Here is a 13,320-nt window from a genome sequence, read left to right on the forward strand (position 1 = left end):
CTGCTGCTGCTGCTGCTGCTGCTGCTGCTGCTGCTGCTGCTGCTGCTGCTGCTGCTGCTGCTGCTGCTGCTGCTGCTGCTGCTGCTGCTGCTGCTGCTGCTGCTGCTGCTGCTGCTGCTGCTGCTGCTGCTGCTGCTGCTGCTGCTGCTGCTGCTGCTGCTGCTGCTGCTGCTGCTGCTGCTGCTGCTGCTGCTGCTGCTGCTGCTGCTGCTGCTGCTGCTGCTGCTGCTGCTGCTGCTGCTGCTGCTGCTGCTGCTGCTGCTGCTGCTGCTGCTGCTGCTGCTGCTGCTGCTGCTGCTGCTGCTGCTGCTGCTGCTGCTGCTGCTGCTGCTGCTGCTGCTGCTGCTGCTGCTGCTGCTGCTGCTGCTGCTGCTGCTGCTGCTGCTGCTGCTGCTGCTGCTGCTGCTGCTGCTGCTGCTGCTGCTGCTGCTGCTGCTGCTGCTGCTGCTGCTGCTGCTGCTGCTGCTGCTGCTGCTGCTGCTGCTGCTGCTGCTGCTGCTGCTGCTGCTGCTGCTGCTGCTGCTGCTGCTGCTGCTGCTGCTGCTGCTGCTGCTGCTGCTGCTGCTGCTGCTGCTGCTGCTGCTGCTGCTGCTGCTGCTGCTGCTGCTGCTGCTGCTGCTGCTGCTGCTGGCTGCTGCTGCTGCTGCTGCTGCTGCTGCTCTGCTGCTGCTGCTGCTGCTGCTGCTGCTGCTGCTGCTGCTGCTGCTGCTGCTGCTGCTGCTGCTGCTGCTGCTGCTGCTGCTGCTGCTGCTGCTGCTGCTGCTGCTGCTGCTGCTGCTGCTGCTGCTGCTGCTGCTGCTGCTGCTGCTGCTGCTGCTGCTGCTGCTGCTGCTGCTGCTGCTGCTGCTGCTGCTGCTGCTGCTGCTGCTGCTGCTGCTGCTGCTGCTGCTGCTGCTGCTGCTGCTGCTGCTGCTGCTGCTGCTGCTGCTGCTGCTGCTGCTGCTGCTGCTGCTGCTGCTGCTGCTGCTGCTGCTGCTGCTGCTGCTGCTGCTGCTGCTGCTGCTGCTGCTGCTGCTGCTGCTGCTGCTGCTGCTGCTGCTGCTGCTGCTGCTGCTGCTGCTGCTGCTGCTGCTGCTGCTGCTGCTGCTGCTGCTGCTGCTGCTGCTGCTGCTGCTGCTGCTGCTGCTGCTGCTGCTGCTGCTGCTGCTGCTGCTGCTGCTGCTGCTGCTGCTGCTGCTGCTGCTGCTGCTGCTGCTGCTGCTGCTGCTGCTGCTGCTGCTGCTGCTGCTGCTGCTGCTGCTGCTGCTGCTGCTGCTGCTGCTGCTGCTGCTGCTGCTGCTGCTGCTGCTGCTGCTGCTGCTGCTGCTGCTGCTGCTGCTGCTGCTGCTGCTGCTGCTGCTGCTGCTGCTGCTGCTGCTGCTGCTGCTGCTGCTGCTGCTGCTGCTGCTGCTGCTGCTGCTGCTGCTGCTGCTGCTGCTGCTGCTGCTGCTGCTGCTGCTGCTGCTGCTGCTGCTGCTGCTGCTGCTGCTGCTGCTGCTGCTGCTGCTGCTGCTGCTGCTGCTGCTGCTGCTGCTGCTGCTGCTGCTGCTGCTGCTGCTGCTGCTGCTGCTGCTGCTGCTGCTGCTGCTGCTGCTGCTGCTGCTGCTGCTGCTGCTGCTGCTGCTGCTGCTGCTGCTGCTGCTGCTGCTGCTGCTGCTGCTGCTGCTGCTGCTGCTGCTGCTGCTGCTGCTGCTGCTGCTGCTGCTGCTGCTGCTGCTGCTGCTGCTGCTGCTGCTGCTGCTGCTGCTGCTGCTGCTGCTGCTGCTGCTGCTGCTGCTGCTGCTGCTGCTGCTGCTGCTGCTGCTGCTGCTGCTGCTGCTGCTGCTGCTGCTGCTGCTGCTGCTGCTGCTGCTGCTGCTGCTGCTGCTGCTGCTGCTGCTGCTGCTGCTGCTGCTGCTGCTGCTGCTGCTGCTGCTGCTGCTGCTGCTGCTGCTGCTGCTGCTGCTGCTGCTGCTGCTGCTGCTGCTGCTGCTGCTGCTGCTGCTGCTGCTGCTGCTGCTGCTGCTGCTGCTGCTGCTGCTGCTGCTGCTGCTGCTGCTGCTGCTGCTGCTGCTGCTTCAGCTGCTGCTGCTTCAGCTGCTGCTGCTTCAGCTGCTGCTGCTTCAGCTGCTGCTGCTGCTGCTGCTGCTGCTGCTGCTGCTGCTGCTGCTGCTGCTGCTTCAGCTGCTTCAGCTGCTGCTGCTGCTTCAGCTGCTGCTGCTGCTGCTGCTGCTGCTGGTGCTGCTGCTGCTGCTGCTCCTGCTGCCCCTCTTTGTACTTCTCTTGGTTGTCCACGTTCGTGCTGCAAGAAACCGCTCGCGTAAGAGGATTGCTGATCCGGAAATCACTCCTTTTTTCATCTGAACGGGTCACTAGAGCGAGTTGGTTTTCATATTTTTTTAAAGCGAAAGCTTTATTGGGCTGTGTCGACGCGGTCGTGTCCGCAAAACGTGTCTGCAGCAGTTGTGAGGGACTTAGAAGTACCGCCAAACGAATGGCTGTAATCGAAAGAGGATGATGTGAGGATGTTGCGCAAACAAATTATGTCACTAGAGGGATTAGTCAATTAATTGGAACCAAAAATGTCCTAAAAGTGGGAAGAGCCAGCGCAATGTGTGGCGACAAATCTGAAAGACAGGAAGTGAGGGCGGAATCAACATGAAGCGCCAAAATTGAAAACGAAGCGTGAAGACAAGTTTGGAAACTCAAATTAGGCAATTAGGCACTTGATTAGGTAATAAAATTAATTGTGGCAATTGTGAAATTGGATGAATTAACATCAATGCTTAATCAAGTAAATGTGAGGAGAATGGACAAGTGAAGCAAAAAGAGGCAGAGAGAGGAAATGAAGGGAAAGAGAATCGAGGCGGCGTGAATGCTTTCGCATTCCTCCAATGCTCATTACCGCAGTGACCACAAATTATGAAAAACAGCGTAGAGTCACGAATTACAGAATACAGAGATTGTACTGACTTCATCAAAGAGACGATCACACATGCGTGACAAATACTGCCTATATCAAAAAGAATGGTTTAAATTCATTATTTAAAAGGCAAATATCTGGTACAACAGTTATCGTTGCTTCCTGTTTCTTCAAAATTTTCCACGCGTCACAACGGGCGCAGAATATTATCTCTCGTACCAAGTTTTTCTGCTACAGTAGCCAACAAATATAGCACGTAATCAAGCACGTAAAAGCACTCTTTTTGCTTGTGAAAGCTATTGTGAAGGTTTCATGACAGCATGGCATTTCCGAAGAATTGCAAAACTACAACTTGGCGGCGCCCTATTGAACAGTCTAAGGCCACATTCCATTCTCACAGCCGGCCTCCTCTACGGCGCAGCGACAAACGGAGCCGAAAACCGCGGCAGCAATTAATTAATTAATTAACTAACTTTATTTCCGACATCGTGGGGTCTCGCGGTCGGGCCGCAGCAATTAGGAGGGGTGCCTCCCAGCCGGCTCAGCACCGGAGACCGCGGAGAGAGTCTTGCAGTAAGCTGTCTCCGCTTTTCGGATGATCAGTCTGCTGATCCGGGTCGTGGCTCTGGATCAGCTCTTCCCAGGTGGCAAGGTCTGGGATGCTTTGTGATTTAGCTCCAGGAGAATCCTGACATTTCCAAATTAAGTGATTTTGCGAAGCCCTTCTGCGGCAGCTACCGCAGAGCTCAGGCTCCCCAGTGTCTTCATCATGTAGCATGGAGTAAGGAAAGAATCTGTTGACCTGAAGCCTTCTCCAGGCCCTGCACTCCTTTGGATTGAGTGACCAATCCGGAAATGAGAGTGTTCTCCTATCCAGTCTGGGTGCTTCTGTTATTTCTTTATACGTTATGAGAGGGTCTTTATTACCACTCAGGCGCACTTCCAGAGCCGCTCGGATGTATAGTTCTCGAGCGAGGCTGTGAGCAGCCTCATTCCCCGGAATGCCCTCATGAGCAGGAACCCATATGAGGGAGACCTCTCTGCTTGAGGGGTATCTTCTTAGTAATTTGGAGGCTTGACTGGAGCCAACCCTCTTACAAAAGTTGTGAACAGATACCTTGCTGTCAGACAAGATGATCTTGGCTTCGGTACTCACGCACGCTAGGGCAATAGCAGCCTCCTGTGCCACTAACGCATTCCGAGTGTTAATTGATGCTACAGTCACTTTATCCCCATTACCATCAACGGCGGCAATGACGGAGGCGACATCAGACCCACAGGCTGCGTCGCAGAAGGCTATGTTACCCGGCGGGTCCCGGGCAAGATTGTTCATTATTGTTCGGGCTCTATGTTTTCTCCTCTCTTTATCATGCTCCGGGTGCATGTTCTTAGGTATATTGGCAATTTTGAGATGCTTCCGTATGTCTAAGGGGATTAGCTGTGCAGTATACGGGGGTTTCCTCTTGCTCTCCCCTAGGTCATTGAGGATATGCCTGCCTGCTATTGAGGAGCTAAGCCTCCAAATTTGTGCTTCTCTTACTGCCCTGGTGATCTCCGCACAGGTATTGTGGACTCCCGTACTAAGCAATTTCTCCGTTGAGGAGTTCGGTGGGATGCCGAGAGCTCTTTTGTATGCATTTCGTATCAACTTGTCTATTTTGTCCTCCTCTTGCTGACTAAGATTCAGAAATGGAGTCGCGTATGCAATCCTACTCACTATGAATGCTTGTACTAATCTGAGGAGACAGTGCTCTCGCAGGCCTTTGTTTCTGAGGGAGATCCGCCTAAAGATACCTATAACTTGTGCGACATAGGTGCTAAGCTTCTTTAAAGTGGTTGTGTTATGTCCGTTCGTCTGGAGAAAGTATCCTAGGACTCTTATAGTGTCAACCCTAGGTACTAACCTACCTCCAACGACAACCTCTATCGGGCCGTATAGGTGAGGGAAGCGAATCTCTTTCTTCATCTGGTCTTTGGTATTAAGCGAGAAGATCTCAGATTTTTTAGGGGAGCAGGAAAGTCCTCTCTCCAGAGCATAGTTTTCAACTACCTCTGCCGCTGCCTGCAGTCGGTATGAGATGTCAGCGTTCGTTCCCCCTGCTGTCCAAATGGTTATATCATCGGCATAAATGCTGTGTTTTAGCCCTTCAATTCTATTGAGCCTGTGGGACAATCCTCTCATGGCAAAATTGAAGAGCATTGGAGACAGGACTGAACCTTGAGGAGTCCTCTTTTTGCCGAGCCCAATATGCTTTGAGGAGAGCCCTACAAAGCTTATAGTGGTTTTTCGATTGCTTAAGAATCTTTTGACATAATTAAAGCACTTGACGCCTACTCCGGCCTCACTGACGCCTTCAAGGAACGCTCTATGCTCAACATTATCGAAGGCTTTTGTAAGATCTAGCCCCAAGATTGCCCTGCCCCTTTAGTTCCGTCGGGATCATCAAGTATATCACGTTTAAGCCTTAGCATGACGTCCTGTGCGCTAAGACTCGGTCTATAACCTACCATTTCAACAGGCCAGAGTCCCTCGCTCTCCATGTAGCGCGAGACTCTTGTCTGCACCACCTTCTTCTTGAGCTTGCCCACGCAAGATGTCAGAGAGCGTCCCAGATCAAGACTTTTGCCTGGCTTCGGGATAAGTACTAATTTAGAGACTTTCCATTGCTCCGGTAAGTCCTCCCAGTCCCAAATCTTGTTCATTAGCTCAGTTAGAAAAGAGATACAATTATCATCCAAGTTCTTCAGAGTGGTGTTGGTGACTCCATCAGGACCTGGAGCCGATTTCGTTTTCAGGTCCTGTAACGTTGCCCGCACCTCTGCAACCTCGAACGAAGAATCAATGCTTCTATTTTCCCCGCCTTCATATTCCGGTAGTGGAGAGCCCGGGTCTTGACAAACATAGGTTTCGCGAATCTTATCTAGCAGTTCCTCATTACTTCCTTTAAAATTATGCTTGATTTTGGTTTGATTTAGCCTGGTCTCCCTCTTGGATTTTGTTGGACTAATCATATACCTGAGAATGGCCCAGGTTTTGGATAGACTCATATTAGATCCAAATTCATCACACATCTCCATCCAGTTCTTTTCGCACAGATCAGCGGCATGCTTTTCTATGCTTTTGGTTAGCCTCGCAATTTCTCTCCTAATATTGCGATTCCATCTTTGGTTTTTCAGTTCCCTTTCTAGATCTGCTTTCTTTCTCAGGAGATTGGCTAGTTGACTGTCCAGTCGGGGCACCGCTAGGGTGTCTTGAACAGTATCTGTTGCTTCCTATAGGTCCTTACTAAGCGTCCTCTGCCATGCCATGAGACTAGGCCAAGCTTTAACTTCCAGGGATTGCCCAATTTCTCGGAATTTATCCCAGTCAGTGATTTTTCTGCTGATTTTGGGAGCTCTTCGGTTGAAGACAATAGTGATCTCCACCACATAATGATAACTCCCGAAGTTCTCTCCAGTGTTCATTCCACATTGCTACATCTATGTGCTAAGGTAAGATCTGGTGACGTGTCATTACTGATGCTGTTCCGAGATCTAGTGGGAGCTGTCGGGTCTGTTAAGATAGACATCCCATTGATTAGAATGGCCTCTAGGAGTCTTTTTCCTTTGGTGCAGTGAGTGTTATAGCCCCATTCCGGATGCCTTGCATTAAAATCCCCGCATATGAGGAGCTTGCTGTTTCCCGCAATTTTAAGTGCCTTTTTGAACAGGGGGGTGAAAGATGCCTCCCTCTACCTAGGGGTGCTATAGATGTTGAGTACAAAAAGGTTTTCCCTTTCGTGGTTGCCGGAGTGGATTTCAATTAGCACCACCTCTATCTCCCCGTCCATAGGATGCTGCGTGACAGCAGTATTATGCTCGATAAGAGTGAAAACTCTGGCTTTCATCCCTTTCGAACTCGGGAAGCATCTGTAGCCTTTGAGACCAGCCTTTTGCGGGTTGGTCTCCTGGAGAGCAATCACTAATGGGGGAGCTGCATATGTAGTAAGGATTTGTTGCAAGATCCCCCTCTTGCCCGGGTATCCCCGACAGTTCCACTGCAAGACGACGCAGCCGGCAGCTTTCCCGCTCTTATTTCTGTTCGCCATTGTGTCTACCCCTAGATGCTCCAATGACACCCTCCTCGTGAAGCGTGCGCATCAGCCAGCCTAGGCTTCCCTCAATACTGAGTATTTTAGATTGCAAATTTTCTTGCCTTTCTCCGTCCTTATGTACCGATTCCTTCAGGGCCCTAATGTTTGCCCCGAGTCTGCTGAGCCTATCATTTTAGCCCTCCTCATACTAGGAGGGCCTTGGTCTCTGCTCTCCTCTTCCTCACTTGCCGACGGGAGGGGTCCCTTTAAATTTAGCTCTTCTAAAAGCTTTACCCCCGCCTTAGCTCTGCATTTTCCTTTTCGATCTTTTCCAATTTCATCATTAGCCTGTGATTTTCCCTGGTCAATTGATCTAATTTTTCCTCTAGGCTTTGCGCTGCCACCTGGGAGAGCCTACTGTCATGCTTGGTTGTTTGTGATGCACTCTTCAGTCCCCAGGGGTCGTCCGGGTCTCTGCTCGCTGCGCCTTGCCCAACGTTCGTCCTCGAAGGGGTCTTGTGCAGCCTAGGCTTGGGCGTCGGCTTGTCTTCTCGATCAGTATTCCCCGGGATAGCAATCTTTACGACCGCGTTTCCTCTAGCGGCCGATTGCGATCTGCTTCTCGAGCGTGACTGGGATCCTCCCTCGGCTGCTCTCAGGCTTTCAAACCTATTACGTAGGGGGATATGTCCTGCTTTGGGTTGGCTGATTTGTTCTCGTAGCTTCTTCTCCCATTGCTTGCGTCGCACAAGGTATGGAGTCCTGTAGATTTTTGGACAATTCTTGTCCCCCAGTTGATTTTGTCCCAGGCACAGTGCGCACATAGGCGTGCATTTATGATCGCTCAGGGGATTTACCATGCCACATCTCCTGCATTTGCGTGTGTCCGGGTTGGGGCACACATCCGCCCTATGCCCGAAACGTCCGCAAGTTGAGCACACTTGGTATTTTTTTCTAAAGAGGCGACACTTCAGCGGAGTTGACTTGAAGTTTACAGTGCACGGCACTTTCTCCTCCACAAAATTCAGAAGGATTGTTCCAGATGCTTCTCCAAGCCTCCTGGCTGATGCAATAGTCGGGTTACCTGAGCAATTTAGAATTCTGAGCACTTCAGAATCCGTTATGCCGACGGGGATACCATGAATTACGCCTCGGCCAAAGGTTTCCGGAGTGGCCAGGTGCGATAGCGCCTTAGCCTCTCCTCTCGTATACTTGAGAACCTGTATGGCCTGATATCTTCTCGCTCTATCTTCACTTTCGGTGGCTACCATGATGGTATGATTCTTGGAATTGACTGTTATTTGGTCCCCGCGCATTGCTTCGTCTGTCAGACCAGCGGCGGCTGCTATAACATCCGTGAGCTCGGCGAGCCCAAATCCCTGAGTGATTTTATCGATGCCGCCCTGAGGACGGATCACTACTTTGGCCCATCCCTTCGCTGTTGGTTGAGTCTTTTGGACTGAGGTGCGAGCTTCTTTGAGTGTTTTCTTAACCAGCAGTTCCGCTGCTCGCTCTTCGCTAGCTTTCTTTTGTCTCTCAGCTTCTTGCTCAGAAGCGTACTTGCGTCTAAGTTTTATCTTCCATTCTTCTCCCTCTGGAGCGTGCAAGCCTTCCCCGTTGTCCACATTCTCTTCACTTCCTTGCATTTCGGCGCTCAGATCCTCTCCATTCTCCGGAACCGACGCCATGGCTGCGCCCGAACGCAGATTCACGGGAGCGGACGCCCTGTCGGCGCCCGAACGCCGAACGCAACCACGTACACTGTGGCTGCTTGCAGGACCGACGCACAGATCACAGACGAATCTTGAAGGTCACTAATACGAATAATAAGCCACAAAAATCTGATGCAGTCCTGTTCGCGTACACCCGATCGGATCCTCACAGCCAAATTTCAACACATAAAGACCTCTTGGTGCACAGATGGAAGCCGATTTCGCCGGAGCCCAACGCAAACACGTCCGCCTCCGCCGGCGGCCATCGCAGTTCCCCCGCGGCAGCAACGGAGCGGCGCGGTGTTTTAATCGAAATAGGCGCCAAAGACCGGAAAACCAGTTAGGGCGGGCGCTCGCTCCTCCCACGTTTCTCCCGCGTGGAAAAAAACGGCGGTGACGGAGTCCGAAGGAGATGCCGAAGGTGCCGTGAAAGTCGTCTGTCGTCTGCTTGCGCGTTGCTTTGCTTGACTATTATCGCAGAACAAACATGCGATCTCGCAAGAGGTGGCAAAAGTTAGAAGTCAGTTGAATAACTGCGCAATTCCACATTTTTACAGCGAAATACCACGCGTACAGCACCAAAACATATTTATACTGTAAGCACTGTGAGTGACCTTCATCTTCATCTCAGCGTAATCATCATCGGTCATCGGGTCGTGCGAAGAAGACGAAGTGTTGCTAAGCTGTGACTAGTCGGTAGCTGCTGCTTCGGCCTACCTGAAGTAAAAAGGTGAATTTGCTGGTGCGTTCTTCTGCCTCACAAGTGGTGGAGGTGACTCCTGATCCCAGCGTCCTCAAAGCGGCACCCCCTGGAGCTCCGTTCCGGTCGTGTTCTTGGCGGCACATCAACCGCCATGGCGCAGTCACATCCCCCTGCTCTCACCGTTCCGGCGCCTGTAGCTACCGATGGGCATCCCACGGCTGCCCATGCCGCCTCTGCACCACTGACGTCCCAAGGTGCACTTGCTCAGCACCATTTGACCCACCCAACTTGGTCAGTTACCTCACGTCAGCGCGACCCTCCGGTTTTCGCCGGTCTCCGCGGTGACGACGTCGAAGACTGGCTACAGCAGTACGATCGGGTGAGCGCTTTTAACGGTTGGGACGCTTCTATGAAGCTACTCAACGTCTCATTCTACCTGAGTGACGTGGCTAAGACGTGGTTCCTCAACCATGAGGACGCCATTCCTGACTGGCCTCAATTCACGACACAGATCCGCCAGATATTTGGAACTGTTGGTGCTGGTCCGACCTCTTTTCAAAAGAAGCTAGAGACCCGTGTGCAGCTTCCAGGAGAGACATACACATCATACATTGAGGACGTACTCGCCCTTTGCCGGCGAGTTAACAATGGCATGGTCGAGGCTGAACGTGTCGGACATATTTTAAAAGGAATTGGCTCTTTTGCCTACGCAGCTCTAGCTGCCCAAAATCCCGTCACGGTGGCAGACATTCGTGCCACTTGCCAGCGACTTGACTATCTACAGTCGCGCCGCCTCAACAACACCTGGGATCCGAGCCAAATTCCCGAAACTGATCTGCGCACCATCATACGATCTATAATACGGGAAGAGCTCCACAATGATATTTCGTCGGTTCCTGCCTTCTCACGCCCACCTGCTCAATCTACTGGGTTGCGTGGCATTATCAAGGAGGAGCTTACTTCACTCAATCGTCCCATGGCTACAGAACCACCAGCCCCTCCCTACGTTCCGACGTATGCTGAAGTCACTGCGGCTCCTCCTCCTTGTCCTCCTGTCCATCACGCGCCCGTCCCACCCAGCCTCGCCGCCCTGTCCCCGCGACCACCGGTGTATGGTAATTGGCGGCCTCTCCCACCTCGTCCAGTATGTTTCTACTGCGGAATCCGCGGCCATGTAACACGCGTTTGTCGCCGACGACTGCGAGATGAGCGTGCGAGCTATGGGTACGTTCGCGGTGACGACGCCTACCAGCTTCCTCCTCGCCAGTACTACACCGATAATGACCTCCGTCCCTCTTCCTCCCCGTCGACTTCTCCTGACCGGTCTAGGACAGCACGGCCATCGCGTCGTCGCTCCCCGTCACCCTTTCGCCGGACTTCGTCGCCCCTTCGCCCTCCATCTTCAGCTTCTGCCCGCCAAACGGAAAACTAACCTGTGCAGTTTCCGGAGGTAAAACTGCACCGCCTGTCGTCGCTCCAATTCCTCCTCTGCTCCCATCAAACATGTTGACTGTATTCCTTGAGGGACATGAACTGGAAGCTTTAATTGATACCGGCGCCGCTATTTCTATTATGAAACTTGACTTGTGTTTAAAACTGCGAAAGTTGCGCACACCTTATACCGGTCCTCCTTTACGTGCTGCAAATGGACAGAATATTAACCCTTGTGGAGCGTGTACAGCCCGAGTCACCATTGATGGCATCTTGCACTTCATTGAGTTTGCTGTCCTATCCTCCTGTGTCCATCAACTCATCTTCGGCTGGGATTTCCTTCAAAACGCCTCAGCAGTCATTACGTGTTCCCCTCCCACTATTGAAGTCACTGAATGCAACATTCTTGCCGATAGAGAACCACTTTCTTCCCGTGTAGTTATGCTTGCCGATCACGTCCTCTATCCGGGCAACGAAGATATTCTATCTGTGACTTCTGACGCCGTCACCGATGGCGACGTCCTGATTACACCCAGCCCTCGTCTCCTGTCAAGAGGTATTATCATCATCGTGTCCCTTCTTCGCTTCTCCAGCGGTTCTTCTCTTCTCGCCGCATTCAACACCACATCAGAGCCCATTCTTCTGCGACGCGACTCTACTGTTGCATCAATTGCTTCCGCCCAGCCTGTCACACTTCTTCCCATTTCCACCTCCGATCGCTCTGATTCATCCCCTGCCTCGCTCAGTGCAGCACTTCGCCACACGATCAGCACCGACCTGACAACAGACCAGACAGACGCATTGCTCGCTGTATTGAACACGCACGCAGACTCGTTCGACGTCAATTCCGGCACACTGGGTCAAACCGCTGCAGCAACGCATCGCATACTCACCGACGGATCAAGCATAGTTAGACGCCGGCCTTATCGTGTTTCTCCAACCGAGCGCAAAGTTATTCAGGAAAATGTTGCTGACATGCTTGCACGCAACATCATACGCCCATCGTCTAGTTCCTGGTCATCGCCTGTTGTGCTAGTGCAAAAAAAAGACGGTTCGGTTCGTTTTTGTGTAGATTACCGTGCTCTAAACAGAATAACTCGTAAGGATGTGTATCCCCTCCCTCGAATTGACGACGCCCTCGATTGTTTGCAAGGTGCCCAATTTTTCTCCAGCCTTGACTTAAGATCAGGCTACTGGCAGATCCCCATGAATGAAGATGATAAAGAGAAGACCGCCTTTGCAACACCGGACGGTTTATACGAATTCAATGTAATGCCTTTTGGACTCTGCAACGCTCCTGCTACATTCGAGCGTATGATTGACACAGTTCTCCGCGGCCTCAAATGGAAAACATGTCTCTGTTACTTAGATGACATCGTCATTTTTTCTTCGTCATTTCCTGATCACCTTACTCGTCTCGATGAAGTTTTGACAGCACTTTCCAGCGCTGGCCTACAGCTAAACACGAAGAAATGCCGTTTTGCATCAAAATCCATTAAAGTTCTTGGCCATCTCGTAAGCAGCGAAGGAATTAAGCCTGACCCTGAAAAAATCGCTGCTGCGCTGCACTTTCCCCGTCCAACTCGGGTCAAAGATCTCCGCAGTTTCCTCGGCTTGGCATCATACTTCCGCAGATTCATCCGCAATTTCGCCTCTATTGCCTCACCTTTACATGCGCTTCTTCACAACGACACGCCTTTCATCTGGTCTCCTGCTTGCGAAGAAGCATTTGAAACTCTGAAGCGTGCTCTGACTTCGGGTCCCGTCCTCTGCCATTTTGATGATAAAGCACCGACAATTTTGCACACCGACGCCAGTAGCCATGGCATTGGCGCTGTCCTTCTGCAACGCCAAAACACCTCTACAGAAAATGTTGTTGCCTATGCGAGCCGAACTCTGACTTCTGCGGAACAAAACTACACTATTACCGAACAAGAATGTCTCGCCGTCGTCTGGGCTGTTCAGAAGTTTCGTCCTTACCTGTACGGCCGTCACTTCACAGTCGTCACTGACCACCACGCCCTATGCTGGTTATCCACTTTGAAAAATCTGTCCGGTCGTCTCGGGCGGTGGATCCTCCGCCTTCAAGAGTACGACTTTACTGTCACTTACAAATCGGGCAAGAAGCACAAGGACGCCGACGCTCTCTCTCGTTGCCCTATTGCTTTGCCGTCGCAACCCATGTCCTCGCATTCCTCTCCTGTCCCAACGGAGTCAAGCCATTTAAACCCTACAGTTATGCAGTCTTTGAGCGCCGCCTCTATTGCTCCCATGCCAGATATACACTGCAATCTTGCTCACCACCAGAGTGCTGACCCTTACTGTCAAAAGCTGATTGATAGTCTCAGCGGTGTTCTTAGACCTCCAAATGCCCGTCTCCGTCGTCGGCTCAAAAATTTCAAGTTACAGGATGGCACATTATTTTGGCACAACTACAGCCCACTGGGCAACACATGGGTTCCCGTAATTCCTTCTTCCCTGCGTCCTCAAGTTCTACAAGCCTTCCACGACGACCCCACC

At 52.7% G+C, this 13,320-nt stretch overlaps 1 protein-coding gene across 1 annotated transcript in view; it reads right to left on the reverse strand.

Moving 5' to 3' along the window:
* Window positions 1-2,110: 2,110 nt before the first annotated feature.
* LOC144112002 (uncharacterized) overlaps window positions 2,111-13,320 on the reverse strand; it is a gene marked incomplete at its 3' end in the record, with an annotated part of 96,243 nt that continues 85,033 nt past the window's right edge. Inside the window, exon 4 of the mRNA XM_077645088.1 lies at window positions 2,111-2,260. Coding sequence (XP_077501214.1) covers window positions 2,111-2,260 — 150 coding nt within the window. The remainder of the gene's footprint in view (window positions 2,261-13,320) is intronic.

Source organism: Amblyomma americanum, unplaced genomic scaffold (assembly GCF_052857255.1).
Source record: "Amblyomma americanum isolate KBUSLIRL-KWMA unplaced genomic scaffold, ASM5285725v1 scaffold_26, whole genome shotgun sequence".
Lineage (NCBI taxonomy): Eukaryota > Metazoa > Arthropoda > Arachnida > Ixodida > Ixodidae > Amblyomma > Amblyomma americanum.